Here is a 17,844-nt window from a genome sequence, read left to right on the forward strand (position 1 = left end):
TTACTCTCGCACTTTTCATGAAGGGTTACAATTGCATTTCTATCTACTGCCATAAGTAATAGTTAATTTAGACACCTTAGACTTCTGCATTATAAAATAAATGAATTAATAGATGATATTAAGCTTCAATATAAAGCAGGTTTCGGTAAAAAATACGAATGAGGTTCCTCTTTAACCAATTAATAACAATATATTAGCTTTCTCAGCGTTTATTAGGCCCTAGGCCTGTCGCCGATTCTTAACATTGAAGAATATTCACAGCATGTTGCGGTCTCGAACTCGCAACTCACTGCTACAATTCCGCCTTGCTTAACCGCCCGGCCTCCTCGCCGATTCTGACCAGACACTGGCGCACAGAGCAGGGTTCGAACCCGCACCTCTCCAATCACTCGCACCCTGTCCAATCACTGGACAGGGTGGTCAATCAATTCCCTCGAAGCGGTACCACACGGTACCACTCAATTTGCTTATGAAAAATTTTTTTTCAGTTACGTACACCCGAGTAAGAACTCGTTTAAAACTTGTTCTAGGTCCGGGCTTCCCTGTTGAGTCGTCAGTTAATAACTTTCAAGTTCCGTGTTACGCCACAGTGCTGTTGCAGTGAAGTTCTTAACGCAGGTAGTGAATCACAGGTTAAGATTTGAAGATTTATGAGTGAAAAGGTTGCCGAAAGTAAGCATTCAACGTGTTAATTAAAAAAAATTAATGTAAAAATAATTATGACGGCGCTCCCGGTTCCATTGAGCGTATCGTTAATAAAAAAAACTATATTTTTAATTAGAACCTAATCGGTTACGATTTGAGGATTTTATGCGTTAGATTTATTTTTATCCGTTTTTTTTTTCTTCTCGTAGTGTCCAGTAACGCTAAGTTTTGGCCTCTTTGCACTCCTAACTAGTAACTTAGCGTGTAGCGCACTACGTGGAAAACGACAATTCTGACAACGCAAAAATTTATTGTGAATAAATAGCTTCTCTGCTAATAAGGTCAAGATCGGTTTCGATTTGGAAGATGTATGTGTGGAAAACCTGATAAAACTTAGCTTTTAGAGCGATAATTAAGATCGAATCGGACAAAAAAATCTGACAACGCTTACAGGAGCGTCATGTCTATAAATAGCATCGTTGTAGTTAGGTTTAGATCGGTTTCAATTTTACCGGTAGACTTAGTGTTGAGAACACTACAATCTACAAGGAAACGAAGCGGAAAAAATACGTAATTCTGACAACGCCCGTGGGAGTGTTTTGTGGATGAATATGTTTGTCATTGATTAATTGGTTTCAATTTTAAAATGTTATGCGTGAAAACACGTTGAATCTAAGCAGATTAAAGAAATTTTGCCAGTGCTAGCATATGCTTAATGCCAATAAATATTAATATATCTATATTCATTTTTTCCTGATTGGTTTCAATTTTGCAGACTCATGCTCTGAATCCATGTGTTGAAAACCTACTGAATCACACATTCAGTGGTAAACCTGCTAAGGAAATTTGTCCCAGTAGTATCGAAGTGGTTAAATCCATGGTTGAATTAATGCATATATTATATTCATTCAACCATGGTTAAATCCTTACCAAATTCCGGGCCAAAAGTGTTAATGCGGTCCTGTTTTATTAGTATATAACGCGTTGTCTGCGTGTTGGGAAATTGCGGAAACTTTAGGGTACAAAGAGTTTTAAAATTTGTACCATTCATAAATAATTTCTGACATTTCTCTTGTCAATTGATAAAATTTAAACAAATGATTTCTTGGTTCAAAACTTTCCGGAATGACCATAGAAGCTTCTTCATAACAGTCGGTTGCCTCTACGAAGCCAACGCATTGTAAACGTACTAATTTCACTTTCATGTTTCAAATAATTTAGGCCACTGCATTTAAATAAATAGAATTATAGCAAGCTATCGCATCAACCATGAAACTACAGCAGTATAGCTCTTCCTCACTGCTCTGTCAAATACCCTAAATTCAGCGTTTTTGGGGTATTTGTCTGGGTCGAATTTGACGCATGCGCTTCACTTCTTGACTCTAGACTCTAGAGTTGGCGTGCATACTGAGGAGGGAGCACACAAGAGGGGGCAGAGAACATATTTGGCTGCATTTTCACTTGGTACGTTTTGACTTCATTCATCTCGGTTGAAATTTTCTAACCATGTGCATTTTTTATGTCTATTGATCGCTATACATTATCTCGTGTAGTTCAATACTAGATTAGTTTTATCGTTGAAAAATGCCGGATTGTCAGGACCAGACTTTACCGGTACGGCGGTACTTGCATAGCTATTTTTTCACTTTACGTCTTCTCTACAATTGAAATCGGAAGAAATAATGTTCTGTGACTTCAAAAATCTTTAACTTACTTCTAATAAAGACGAGCAAAAAAATGTGCATCAAGTAAGTAGTAAGAATCTTTGAAAAAGTCTTCTTTTTCACTCTCTTGATCTGTTTTCCAGTCCGAATGTCAACAAATGATGTGAGCCTATTTCTAGAATTGCTCTGTACTGTACTAACTGTAGGCCAGTTTAGGTCAGCTCAGCCTCCACAGCTGGGAGCTGGCAGCAGTATCATCTAGCCTACCCAACAGCTGACTTCAGCTTTCAATTCCAGTCACATCCAGTGTTTTCAACAAGTTGTACAGCATAGTGACAAGACAAAGCAGAGAGTTTTTTAGAATCTCCCTCAAGTTCATTTTTGAGTCCTATAAGTAGACCAGAAAAGTATCATGCATACCAGCTTTATCATACATATGAAATTGGTTCAAATCTTGAGTAAATGAGGAAATTAAAAAATGAACCGATTCTAAAAAATCTCTGGTTTGCCACTATGACTGGTGATAATAATGTACAGTACTCTTATGCTTGATCTAACTCAAAGTCCAAACTCCAAAGGCAAGAGATCTCAAGACTCAATAGGCAATACCTAGGTGAATAGGGTAAACGCTGTATATTCCAACATTGTGGGTAATTCTGACACTTCTCAACTTTTAACCTTTATATCAAGCTTTGAAATAATTTCAAAGCTTAATATAAAGGTTAAATTAATTATATAATTTATATATTCCATACTTTAACCTTTATATAATTAATATAAAGGTTAAAGTGTGGAATTCTGTATAGGACAGGTAATATATTGAATTATATTCTCATGTTAATATAAGAAAATGTATTGAAAAACCATCCCTACGGGACCCTACCACCAGGATGGAATTCTAATTTCGAAGGTTCATATATTTCGATCCACTAAGACCACTTTTTCTACCCAACATCGTTATTTGAGGCAAAAAATGAACTTCTTAAAGGCTTAAAACATGTACACTAACTTGCTCAGTTTCTATAAAGTACCTAATCACTTTGAAGTTGTATGCCTGCACCTTTCACTCAACAATTAAAATTAGACTTATAAAAAGTATTAGTTAGTTGAAAATTTGTCTCTTAAGTTGACCACAGTGAACTAAACTTCATTAAGTAATTAGGGTAAACACGGTATATTCCGACATCGTAGGTAATTCCGTCACCTCTCCAGCTTTTCCTTTATATTAAGCTTTGTTTTAGTTCCATGCGTTTGTTGATGGTTGAAATGGTGACGTCATGCATTTGCGCATCAAAATACTGCCAAAACACTAGGTCTTGGCCATCTAGTGGGAAAATATTGAGATCCAAAGAGAGACAATGCATGCCACCTGGTGAGATCATCGAAAAATGTGTAAAATTTGACAGTTGACCTTGCTCTACCAAATAGTGAATAACTGTTTTTATAGGAAGAATATTATGGTTTGAGACTTTTAAATACGTCTGTGAATGTATTAGGAATCCTTTAAGTATACTTGTATTCGCTGATTTCAAGTCTTAAATAAATTAATAGATGATGAAGTTGAGAAATGGATTTAGACACATGAAAACTAATTCCGACACAACTTGAATTGGACACACAGTGGCACACACAGATCGTTCAAAGCTTTGTACAAAAATTGAAATTTGCTTAATTAAAAGCCTAATAGCTGTTAATTAAAACGTAATTAAGTAGTGTTCAATATTCGTTAGTGTTCTAATTCAAAGCCGTGTTGTATCCCAATACAGCTCACACAGCGAACGGAATTCGAACACGTGGATGTCGGCATTAGGTATCAGTTAAATTTGAAGCGCTGACGCAATACGACTCACCACGTGTCGAATATTGCCACACACAGTGACGGAATATAGGGATTTGGTAGGTTTCCATTCTAAAGGCTTTTTAATAAATATGGCAACATTTTGTGACGTTTTATTGTTGCTGACGTGTAGTGAAGTGTTTTGAGAGTCACGTGAAGGCAACAGAACTTGCGTAACGCATACGTTTTTTTTTATAGTTTTTCATTTCTCGATACGTCCTTAATGTGTCGGAATATACCGCGTTTACCTATAACTACGTTGCAAAGCAGAGTTTTCCATCATGCACACTAAACACACAATTCAGAGTTCAGACGAGCAGAACTACATATCAAGTGGGCTAACGTGCAACTGAATTAAATACCTAGCTTCTTTCACGCCTCCCGCTCCAGGTGCATAATCTAGCGGGATGATCAATGCAGACGGTAACCAAGTCCGACTAATCATTCATATATTTAGTGCAAGAGAATGAATAATTATGTTGTTTCTGATCAAACGAACAGAAATTTTTCTTTTTCTGATCAAACAAAAACTTCTGATGAAACAAACAAAAACAAACTTTTTGAAGATGATTCTGAAAGCGTAACGTCTAACGAATTCTAATACGGATCATTAATTTTAGCATCGTATTTCCAAAAATCAAGTATTGCATTTCTTTTAATTGAAAAACATTCTTTTACATCAAAAACAACTAATTTTTTCTTACAGCTCCTCACGAATGATGAATGAATGCTCCTCATATTGATGAATGATGATCTCGCCCATATAGCTAAAAATTTTAAATTTAATTATTTTGTCATTTCAAAGACTCCATTGATTATAGAACTTTAGTTTTTGGAAGTGTATTCAAGAAAAGTTTCTGAAATAGTAGGAACATTTCCATTATCATTCTGAAATAGAAGCGTCATTTACGTACTTATATTTAAACAGAATTAATAAAATACCTATCAAATCCATCCAATGTCTTTCAATTTGTGATGTATGAACGACAGTTTTACTTTCATTCCCATGATGCTCATTTTACTGGTTGAAGCTGTAGATTTTAATTAAATTAAAAAATTAATTAAATTTGAATTTTACTAAATCAAATTTTATTATTTAATACACTAGATGGTACATGCTGTAGAATTAAATTCTATTGGAAAAATGTTGAATTAAAAATCTGATTATATTTTTTAAAATTAATTAATTTTTATTAAATCAAATTGTATTATTAATGCACTATATGGTACATGCTCTGTTTTATATAATGAAATAATTTCCCATTTCAAACAACAAACATTTTCTAGACGACACAAAACATTAAAAAATGCGCGATGGCAGACGAAATCATTCAGAATTTGAAGTGAATTTATCAAGATGAATTCAACATAATAGGGCAAAAAATGGAAAAAAATTCAAATCTGGAGTGTTAAATGGGTTTTTATAATTCAAAAAACGTTAAATCATTTAAATTTCAGAATGGAATGTGAATCAAATCTATTTATTGTGAAATCAAACTAGACACAACCAAAACAAAAGTGTGTGTGACACCATCTTGTAATAAGTTAATGTAGAAGCATGATGTGAACGTACGCAGTGAAACAGTGGCAGTTTATCTCATAATTTTGTGTGATATCAAAACTCTGTTGGTATTGTCCAATCGTGAGAATTTTTTACAAATGTGGATTTTTTTTCATTTTAGAACGTATTCATTGCAAAAATGTGTCCACTAGCCTACAGATAAACGACTAGTTAACTTGATTAGTCGTTGGCAACACGGGATTGGATTTCAAACCACTTGTGATTTGGGAAGCGCAGCAGTTTCTAATGAGCTCAGTTTATCAATTTTCACTGCATTGAAAGGTGGTGTCATGTGGTGGTAGGGTTGGTTTTTCAATACGTTTTCTTATATTAACATGAGAATATATTACCTATACAGAAATTCCACACTGTCTCGTGGCAATTTTTTTTATTTTTCCTTCGTTTGCGAGTTATATGGCTATCTGTATATGGCACATTGTTAATGCAAATTAAAAAATTGGCCTTTAAAATTCCGGTCATTTATCCTTATGTCCGTATAACTCGCAAACGAAAGCAAAATAAAAAAAATTTCACAAGCTGGGAGGTTAGGACTGTGTATTTAAAGTCTCATTGAATCTATCTATTAGGCAGTTTAGAAGAAATTTCTTGTTCACTGCAAATTTTGGCCCTAATTGTGGTGTACCTCATGCCAATATTTTTAGTTTTGTATTATTTTGATTAGTTTAGCTGCTTCAACATTTCTACGAAATGTGGGATGTGCTTCCTGATTTATCCTGCCTGTCCCTTATTATCCCATTTGACAGTATTTAATTGTGAAAGAAAAATGTGGTTCTGTTTGGTTTATATTATATTGTTTCTATTGAAGGCTAAAGTGCTGCTGCTGACATTAATGGTATTAATGGTTGGCCAGGGCCTTGAAAATGTGTGAAATTGATTGTAAGCTGGGTGTTTCTCACTCATGGGTGACTTCTACCTAAGTTTCTAGTTTATGGAAAATGCAATCATTTTACTGTATCGCGGGTGTTATCCCCAAAGTATAAAATTGGATAAAAGTCACCCAGAAATTAGTTGAAAATGCTCATACATGCAGTCATTTCTCAAGTTCCTATAACCCATAATTTACCATCTTTTCAATAATTGACATAATTTCAAACCACTTAACAATGTATTAATGCAGATCTAATGATCACTTGATGGTCTAGAAGTTAACCTGCATTGCAATATAATATTTACAGGTAGGCTGCAGTGAGGCCCAGTGGAGTGTGGTCTGTTCTCCCATCACTTGTGAGGACCATCCTACGGTACACAACCAACCATCATTGTGTGGATGATTACTACTCATCTAATTCACCTGAAGTTCCCTATCATCCCTCCAACAAACTACTCCACACCTTGAAGCACAATGTATCACAGCACGGAACAAGCTTCTGTTGATGTAAGTGTGGTACTCATTTCATTTGTTAGTTGTGAATTATATGAATTTTCCTGATACTTGTTTGAATGTAGAAACATGTATATTTGTAGGTATAACTGCTGTACTCATTGGTATTGTTTGATTTTACAAAAGATTATTGTTCTCCTTAATATTCTTGGTTTAGATTGTTCCCTCTGCAGTTGAAAATTTGTTTGATATTAGATTTACTAGATTTTGATATTTGATATAAGTGCAGAAAAACTACCATAAATCTCAATCCAACAATATATTTTTCTCCATAATTTTTTCAGTTTTATCTGTGTTTCAGTAAAAAAATTGCTTAAAAGTGGTTTGAATTTTAATTTGCTCAGACCCTGGCAGCATCTCTACCATGCAAGACGCCCGTGTCGCTGCTGCAGGAGCTGTGCATGCGGCGGGGAATATCACCCAAGTATGACTTGCTTCAAATTGAGGGTGCTGTTCATGAGCCCACCTTTGTGTACAGAGTTACTGTTGGAGAATTTATTGGTGAGTCTTGCACTGGCCTAAGATTAGGTATTGATTAAACAAGATAACTTCTAAAACTCCATCTAGAATAGTTAATTAATTAAAATGACGAATAAGTTTATATTAGAAAGTGTCATCACAAGAAAAGCTTCCACGTTCCTGATTAACCCAGGGTAATTATTGACTTATTGCGCCAGTAATTCAAGTATTTGTGTTAATTTTGAATGAATAATAAAATAATTTTTTTGAGATTCAAGTTGAATTTTGTACTGAACTAAATTTTGGGCTTTAGGACTTCAATTATTGCTGGTATGCATTAAATTTTTAGTTATTGTGCTTGCAGGTAATTGTTGAACTGTAGTAGGTATTTTCTAATTTTATTTGCATCTTGAATTTGTGACGAAACTTTATTATACATGAAGTAGAAAATGTTACTGATGAGAGATGAGTCAATATTAGGAATTTCTTCCAAAATTTTAGCAAATTATCAATATTAGTATAGAAGGGGTAATTTTCCTTCCATTTCTCAGCAAATGGTTCGGGGCAGAGCAAAAAGAAAGCCAAACACGCAGCTGCCAAGGCTGTGCTTGATATTATCATACATGGAGGCTCTCCACCCGCTGCCACCAGCAGCTCCCAGCTCAATTCTGCGGACTCAACCATCCCTTCTGCTGTCAGCGCCGGCAGTAGCAACCATGCTGACTTGTGAGTAGTCCCTGGACTGCAAGAGTTATGACGTAGGTATAATAACTGACCATAACCATATGACTGGCGTGGGGGAGTCGAGTTAAGGCTTAAAAAATGATCATGTGTGTGAAGGAGTTGTCAAGTAATTTTACACAGTCTAATAGTTTTATTTTATGAGATCGCTACTATTGGAATTAATGGAAAGCAAAATTATTGGTTGAAACCAAAGCTGGCCAGTGATCAACGATAACTTTGTAAAATCTGTAGGCATCAATACCATATTTCACTCCATTTTACTTAAATTGCATATTATAATTGATATTTTTGATTTTTTGTATCCGGCTTCAAATTATAAGGTCAGGTTTCTCTGTGCGAGACTCATTTAATTAAATAATTTTTGTGTTAGAAAGGATAACCCAATGTTTCTTCTTTTAATCAGTGTTTTAGTATGATTGGGATCAATTGAAAGCAATAACACTAGTGATGATCTATTACTGCAATTACTATCTGCTTCAGATCAAACCTAGTGGTGTCTCCGTACGATGATGGCATCCCGGGCAACCCTGTGGGGCAGCTTCAGGTGAGAATTTGAATTCAGAATTAAATGCTTTTGATGTTTTATTCAATATTAATATCATTACAATAAAAACACTCTCCAATAGTATCATAGTTTTGTAACTTATTTATTTGGTTATGAAACTTTTTCTCTCTCATGCTACTAACGTTTTAATCATGTTTGTCCATTAAATCTCATTCAAATTCATGTGATATCAAACTGAATGGAAGTTCGTGATTAGTTGAACTAAATGTGTGCCAGGTTTTTGTAAAGGAAAAATATACACAACTTCACAACAAACAGTTTTACTCATATGGCATTCATTTACTTCACAATCATTTGCTCAAGCATTTCGTTTTGTCGCTAATCCCGTATTAATAATAATGTTTAGATCAACTCAATTCATTAATAATGATACTTGAATTGACGCAAATTTAGTTTTACTGGCTTCATGAGTATATTGTAACTAAATACTGGACCTCTAGACACTATAAGCTTTGATAATAGAAATGTCTCAGTTGACAGAAGGTTACTCTGATAATTCTCTTTACGAAATTCTATTCTCTTTACAAAATTCATTCCATTACTCGAGTTTCACCAAAATTGTGGACCAATATGAAGTCAACTTCACGAATGTTTTTTGTTGTGTGTAACTGTAATTTTCACCCCATTTTTCCAGGAGCTTTGCATGACACGCCGCTGGCCGCCCCCAACCTACGAACTCATCGCCGAGGAGGGCTTCCCACACGAGCGCACCTTCTCCATCGCCTGCACCATTGCCACGTACAAAGAGATCGGTACTGTGTTGGTGGTTACGGTGTGGCGGTCTGTGTTGGTGGTGACGGTGTGGCGGTCTGTGTTGGTGGTTACTGTGTGGCGGTCTGTGTTGTTGGTTATTTTGCATAAGTTTATAATGAAGTTCGTAAAGTCTATTTTCTTTGTTTAAACTGAAATACCGTAATTTGCAAGAAGTATTCAGTACCCAAGAAAGGTATCAAAGGCTTGCTACTTAGGTTCTACGAAGGCACATGAACAATTATTTTTTTGTCCATCAGCCTCACGCGATACTTAATATAGCTCTCTTCAGTAAGCTTTTCAATTTTAACTTAGTCATTGGTGCAAGTCATATCTCAATGTGATGGTAATTTGAAATGAAGGATGTTGGTCACATCTCAGGTGGAGGGAAGAGTAAGAAGCTAGCGAAGCGACAGGCGGCGTTCTGCATGCTGCAGAAACTCCAAGACATGCCACAAGATTACCAGAACAACTCTGCGCTAAACGACGACGATGATGACGTGAGTAGAGCCATCGACAACCTGTCCCTTGACTGACCATCACAACGCATGTGCTTTTATATCTTCCTTTCACTCGGAACATTTTACACGCTGAAGGTATCTTTATTAATTTTTATTATTTGTATTTCGTTCAAGATTTTGCTCATTTTGTACTAGAATTGAGTTCTTTTGAAGTATAAAGAGAGAATATATTCTTTTTAGTGCTTATCCGCCAATCAAGATTCCCACCACAACGGTTAAATCTTAGACAGCTATAATGATTGCTTGATGGACACCTAAAACATATAATAAGTTCCTACTTCGTCCAATTCTTCCGTTACGAGTTTTTTTTACTAGAAGTCATTGAAGTCATTTTCTGCTGCTAACTGAAACCTTCATCTTGAATATTTTATGGGAAACTTTCTGGATGTCTGAAATCTCGATTTAATTCATACTAGTCATGTTTTATGCAGTTTTTTTATATGATCTTAGTGCGTTTCTATGTATTCTGTCTCATGTTTGGTGTATGGATTAATTGTAGAGTTATTTTATAATTGGCATTGTTGTCTTATTTATAATTGTGCAAGATTTATTCTCAACTATTTGCTAAAGAGTCTCGAGTTCTTCATCGAGACACGTTTAATCAAAGTGAACCGATGACGATCACAGCATCATGTATTTATGTACACATTAATTTTATTTTAACTAGTATAAAAATTTTCTGTACTGCAACTTCTAGGATTATTTGATCCACTAGCTCTTAATTTATATTATCGAAAAATTGCTTTTCTTTCACTGACGTTTCAACGTTTGTATTATAATGTGCTCTAATCTATGTTGTCTATTTTGTTATGTTGTTTGCTTTACTTATATTTGTATAATTTTATTAATTAAAACCTATTAATTTCTTCTGAATATCTCAGTCCAACTTTTTTCTGTTTTCTCTTTTGACTCCACTGACATTTTTGTTGTTCAAAAATTTTTTTCACTTATTAAGTGCGTTGAACTTGAAATTTTGGAAAGTATTGCACCGCTATCGTCCATGTGTATACTTATCTGCATTGAGGCGGAGTAAATCACGGCCGTTCTCGACTGTTGTTGCCAATATGTTACAGTGAAACGACTTGTTTTCCAATGTTACCTGACTTGAAATATTTTATGGAAATAAATAATCACTTTGTATTTCATAATTTTTATCCTTTTGGAGGAAGTGTAAGTTGGTCGGTCAAGGTTCAGAGTATATGCCACCAACGTTCTGCGGAAACCTAACGTAACTGCCAGAATTTGAATATTAAATCGTCAATGATGGAGAATCGCCAGCTTATTAGTGTAGATGAGTTTCTTGCCGTACCTCCAGTATCTATTTAGCTTACTATAGAAGATTGAACTTTATGCATCTCAATATTATGGAATTGCACCTTTGAAAACAGAAGGAATGGTTTAACTAATTTCTTCATTTTTTGTGAGCTGTAAAGATGAATCGCTAAGAATTTTTATGTTAAATTACTTCACCTGAAATGATTTGATTTTCTCTTGCTACAAGATATCAAATGTATGGTGCACCAAAATAAGCATATTGAGAAATCATTATTGCACACAATTGCAGGTCTCGTCTATTAGTACTTTATGTTACGAACATAATGCAAGAATTACTCGTGAAAAATCAGATTTCAGTATTGAATTATTTGGCCTTACTTGTTATTCCATATGTAAATGTAAGATAGGGTTTGATTTTCAGTTCTTTATTGTTTGAAGATCGCATTTGTTTAACCCTGGCTTAGCAGATTGCTAACTTCTCATTTCTTTATTGCAATTTATTATATTCCCAACTAGTTTTAGTTATATTTGTTGACACGTTAGGATCATTTATTATAATGAATAACATAATTTTTGGGGTGATATTTAACTGTAATCATTCAGAAAAAATGTATTCCTTTATGAAAATAATTGAATACTTAGATCTTATGCATAACCTTCTTGCTTACAGCTCTTGCAGCTAATCACATAAATATGCCCTCTAATAAACGTGAAATTTTTCTCAGCTGGCCCAGAAGCTGGCACTTCGCTACTCCAACCTCAAAGACACGAAGGTGAAGTCCCTCACTAACGCTGACTCCCGGAAAGTCAGCCAGTTCCACAAGTCATTGAAGCAGAAGGGTGGCCAGAATCTCAAGGATCTTCAGGTACACTTCTTATAAATTATATTTTATACTTTCGTCTTGTATAAAATACATAGTAAGTACTGAACAGTAATTAGCACTACACTATTTTACACAATTTATGTAGTGCTTTTATTATATAATTTCATTCTTTTATAATTTCTCTCGTTCTTTTCATATCTTTTTTATATAAACTAAATCTATCCCGTTTTAGGTTCTATTTGATTTCATCTTGTACATTATTTTTCATAATTTCTCATGGTATATAAACGTATTCATGTCGTTTCTTCTAGCGCCCATTTCCATTCTTATTACTTAAGCATTTGTTTCAAAATGAATTTAAAATCTTCTATCGTCTTTTTTAACTTTTAGCTCATTTGCACGTTAATGACCAGTTTTGCTTCTCAGTTTCCATTGTAATTTCTTCTCATTGCTACCATCTCTCTTGTCCAGATTTTCACTAAATCATGGAAGTATCTTTTCTGGTAATATGAGCAAAACTCAGATACTTGAAATGCACGTTACATCGATGAATGAATTTTCGTCAATTAGAATTTAATCCTGCGCATTAAAAGTGGGTCAAAGTATGGATTCGCTGCATATAATAATGCTCGCCATAACAACAGTCCGTCGCATCCTGACTTGGATACCAGCTGCTTGTGCTGAAGTTGTTTGGTTTCCAGGTGACGAGCTTGAGCATGAGTGGTGTGGACTTCGTGCAAATGCTTCAGAATATCTCAGAGGAAGTCGGCCTGGTGGTTACCTACGTTGGTGTGGAGGAGCGCAGCTTCTCTGGTGGGTCGTGATGTCAATGAAATTTGTCTGTGGCTTCACTAATCGCGTTGCTGTGATATCACGGTGAAACATGTTAAACTCTCAAAGGTTGTTTTGACTTTGGAAATAATATCTGGTGTAAATCAACATGTTAAACTCTCAACTGTTGTTTTGACTTTGGAAATAGTATCTGGTGTAAATCTAATTTTTCAAGTTAAGTAATAATTTTATTGCGTTTCAGGCGAATATCAATGTCTGCTGCAGTTGTCGACCTTGCCGGTGGTTGTTTGCTTTGGAACGGGCGCTACTCCAGAAGACGCTGAATCTTCAGCTGCTCATAACGCCCTTGAATACCTCAAAATTATGACTAAATCCAGGGATTAATTTGCTCTTATCTCCCTAACGTTTCCAGATATATTTCTAATCTTGCTGCCAAGTCGTCAGTGATTGCGGTTCAGTTCTTCCAAGATGAGGTTACGTACTAATACTACAAAATTTATACTGTTTTCGGGTATTGACGGCAGTTGCACTTAGTGTCTAGCTATAGAGGTGGCGTTGAAACATGTAATGTGATGGCGTAATGCAAGAAAGGGCGTTGCTCATCTGGATGTATAATTCTGAGGAAAGTGTATTATGAAAGTTGCTGCTTCGGTGATGTAATGTATTAGAATGGCCAAAATTTAGGTGCTCGTTTCATCTTTCGTCAAAAGAGTTTACCTGTTTTTAATAAATACACTGCAATAGTGTTTGTATTCTGCAAGTCCAGCAACTTGGGTAGTACCTTCCTGGTGTATTATTATACAAGATGAAGACTTATAGTCTTTATTGATGTCTTACTCAAGAGTGAGTTCGTTGCTTGGATAGGCGACGCGAAGCCCCGAATTTTTGTGCGTGGTGGCAACTGTTCGCATTGCCACCCGGTAGCAAATATTCTAGTTTCCTTGCTCGTGAAGCTTCACAGGAAATGACTTCCATTCTTAGTATGAGGTGCACGGCATTGATGGAATGATGGGTGGAGCGGATTTAGGGAGGGGTGGGAGCTCACTGCCCCACCGTCTCACTTTATCCGACCGACGCTCCTGTGGTTCGTGCTCGTGCTTGCTTCAATTTTTATTATAGAATTTCTGGCTCGAAGGCTCTGTACCCTTTGAATATTTTGTTTGACTGTAGTGTGCAACTTTTTTTTCTGAATTTCACAGTTCAGGCTTCCGAATGTCAAGTCAATTCACTTTCAAACGTTGTATTTTTGCTAATGTTTACAAAAATGTGGTGCGTTAGTTTCCTGGGCTTGTTATTTGCATTTGTGATCCGACGTGGGAATCGGTTCGTTTCCCGATTCTGGACAAAGCATGCGTCCAATTCTAATTATGCTGGTGCGGATTCTTGTGACCGTGCAATCAATATTTTATCCTCTTAAAGTCTGATGTATAATTCGGATAATTATTATTTTTTGATCGCAGAATATTATTTCTATTTTAAAATGAGAAAGGTCGGGAAAATAGCGATATTTTATGAATTTCTGTGTTATGATAGTTATTCTTTTGTCTATTGCAGCGAACTTTGGAACAGAATTGACATGTGTAATGAAGCAGTGAAACCGAGATGGAGGAAGATAACTCAGTTCTCAAGCTAGTGGCTTGCGGCAGTCCTTACCTTTAGCGTTGCACGCGTAGCTATTGTCTAATATATTCGCGTATCTCCCACTAATATTTAATACTTAGTGTATGGTTAGGACATAAGATAATTCACTACAGTCGTAATTGTGGAGCATGTGTCGGTCGACTGCTTGAGAATTTAGTTCAATTCTTCCTTAACTGCGGTGTTAGATTTAGTTTCAACCTGAAATATTTGTTTACGTCGGAAGACGTAGGTTATTTGATCCTGGCTGAAATTTTGAAGCTCGATTCGCAATATCCTGAAATTTTAGACATGTGTTTTTTAAGCTGTAAAGTTGCTATTAGCATACATGCAACCTCAAATGCAATTCGACGGTACTCTGTAACGCGGGTAACTCACATACTTTACTCTCTGGTCTATTAACCTGTTCACATTTCGTATCGTAGCTGCGCACTTCTAACGTCGCTCATCTCAAATCCGATAATATAATCAGTATGCATGTCACCACTTTCTGCGTATTATCAGTTACAATGCAGTGGTTATCAGGCGGTTGCATTGAGGTTCGCACGCTCGTTAGATGAGCTTACCTGCACCACCATTATTACGTCGTTAATGGAAGTGTCGGTAAGAAGCCTAAGAGATGCTGCGAAAATTACTGCAACTGGCTGCTGGCTGGTTCATTAGCTCGGATTATCGTTCGCGTTTCGAATTACTGATAGACTCGATATACATATTTGTGCACTACTGTGTTTATTCATATTCTGCACTTGCGCTTAAGCCCGTTCTTTCTGTGCTTTAAACTGTTCATTTAGTGATCCTGGGTTCCCAGTACCCAAAAGCGGTTGATCACTAGTATATAATCGATAAATTTATTCTGAAACATTGCTATTTGTTTTTCTGTTAATCGTCGTGTGAAATACACTTTTTGTTACAACCCTCGCAGTAAATTCTGAGAGAATTAATGGTCAATTTTGATTGTTCACGGAGCTGAATACGACGGAATGCATGTAACCCGGAAGCAATTCCTCTATTCAGCGTACAGGCTATAGCTATATCCAATGCAAGATTCATCATGTTTCTTTCCAAGCTCGTGCATATTACTTGCAGGCAATTCTCATTTGGCAAAGAACAAAGATAACGGGAAGACGTAAAGTTGGCTTGAACGATCGAAGCGGGCTTGGCAAGTTCGTTAAGACAGTGCATCTTTTGTATCAATATATTTGCCTCGGAATCCGGAAGTTAAGGCATGATTTACGTTATTCATAACTCTCCTTTCCTTGTGCAAATTTGCAAATTATCGAATGATGCCCACGAGTAAGAAGCAATGCCAACATAAATACATATTTTTTTTTCTTAAGATTTTTGTTCTCAAACTGACCCACATGAAACGAACAATAATTGAAATTTCACATTCAAGCTTAAACTTCAAATGACAAAATCTTGCTGAAACTATAGTTGAGCCAAGAGAGAATGTATTGCTATAATAGTTCCAGAGTCTGTAACATCAAATTTATATCTAGGATTTTTTCAAGGATATGAAACAGCTAACAGCATAAACATAATTTCTTGTAGTTAGTGCATTGTTAAGAGTAACACAAGCTTTGGCATTAGTAAACACAACAATGATCATATACCTAAGGATAAATTAAGTGCATCGCAGTAATCACATCTTAAAATATTCAATCCGACCGAATCCACATCAAAAAACTCAACACAAACCTTAAACGCGCTATCGCATTTATCGAAGGAGCCGTCAGGAGACGCCAACGATTTAAAATTTGAGAAATTTTTCAATCAAGAGGCAACTGGGATTCAGACAGAAATTTCATCAATTCCTGGCGCCTGGCATGGCAGAAAAAGAACCTTGAAACCGTTCCAATTATGATTCTAGAATATTTATACACAGATGCTAATCATACGCACTAGAATATTGAAGACAATCTTAGCAAGAGAAGGATGACGAGAACCAACGCTCTTAAATGTTACTGGACGGTATTTAATCATTATTACAGTATAGCCAAATCTTAATCTATAGTATCATATTAATATCAGTTGTATCTAAAATTTGAATGCGATTACTTCAATCTCACAATTCTCGCAAACCTCGGCCTAAAACACATTATAATTGATTGCTATGAATAATTGATACATTCAGCTCAAGAAATTAAGCATCAACAACGCGATTTCGTTCAAGACATTACTTTCATAATTCAATTTCGGGTATTTTTGGTGAAAGCCAAAGCGAACCATGCCGATGAGAGCTTCCAAAATTTCTCAAGATACGTTACTACTTCCTTGCCAGATGATAAACTAATATTACTGTAATATATAGGTATGAGTAACACTTAAAATTAACCTTTATGATTTCAAGACAACTAACCATAATTTCATATCAGTCATTTTAAAATAATTTCAATACTATCGGTCAGAATCATGGATTAAAGCCGTAACAAAAAATGACGTGGATTTTACACGTGTTATTTCGTCACTTTTCACATCATATGAAGGGTGCACTGCAAGGAACGATCCTTCATTCAGAGCGTTTTCATACTCCGCTGCTAAATCATGGACATCTTTCGCGTCGAAATTAATATGTTGAAATTGCTCTTTTGCAGCCTCGTTATTTCCTTTGTTCTTCATAAAACATGGCATTTTTGTATGATCTATGGAGGTATTTTTTGAATTTGGATCAGAAGATGAAGTGAGAGAGTCGTTGCTATGCTGACTTCGAGGCGGAGTCAAAGGAGATCCTGACATCAGGGGACTGGATCTAACATCTCGGCTGGAGGAATTCTGATCTTCATGTACGCAATCATTTGCAGCAGGGCATGATGACGAGGTCTTCTCACAAGAAGCACCGTCACCAGCGGAACCAGCAACCGAGTTTTGATAGCTTGGAACCTTCAAAACTGTACCTTGTTGAGAACCTGATAATTGCTCGACTGACGTTGGTGTTATGTCATTAGCACTCTGAACAACACTCCTGTTAAGACTGTACACACGAGCGGCATTGTGACACATTTCCTCGCTAGAATCGAAGGCAAAGTTGGTGTACGCGCGACTGAGATTTTGATCAAGGTAGATTGAGTCTATTTCAGCTGGTAAAATCGCGGGAGGCAAAGACTTCGTCAGAAGAGAATCTTGAAAATCAATACTACCCGAAGGCGCACATGTCCAAGACGAACTAG

General features: G+C 36.0%; 1 protein-coding gene across 1 annotated transcript; it reads left to right on the forward strand.

Annotated features, from left to right (window-relative positions):
* The first annotated feature begins 2,026 nt into the window (after positions 1–2,026).
* LOC108672496 (RISC-loading complex subunit tarbp2) lies at positions 2,027–15,618 on the forward strand. The gene is made up of 10 exons (XM_018160171.2): positions 2,027–2,109; positions 6,904–7,103; positions 7,454–7,610; positions 8,120–8,294; positions 8,793–8,856; positions 9,512–9,629; positions 10,009–10,127; positions 12,149–12,289; positions 12,949–13,060; positions 13,281–15,618. Exons 2-10 carry the CDS (start codon positions 7,071–7,073, stop codon positions 13,421–13,423), a joined length of 1,062 nt encoding a protein of 353 aa, XP_018015660.1. The 5' UTR covers positions 2,027–2,109; positions 6,904–7,070; the 3' UTR covers positions 13,424–15,618.
* The last annotated feature ends 2,226 nt before the right edge of the window (positions 15,619–17,844 follow it).

Source organism: Hyalella azteca, unplaced genomic scaffold (assembly GCF_000764305.2).
Source record: "Hyalella azteca isolate HAZT.00-mixed unplaced genomic scaffold, Hazt_2.0.2 contig13457, whole genome shotgun sequence".
Classification (NCBI taxonomy): Eukaryota; Metazoa; Arthropoda; class Malacostraca; order Amphipoda; family Hyalellidae; genus Hyalella; species Hyalella azteca.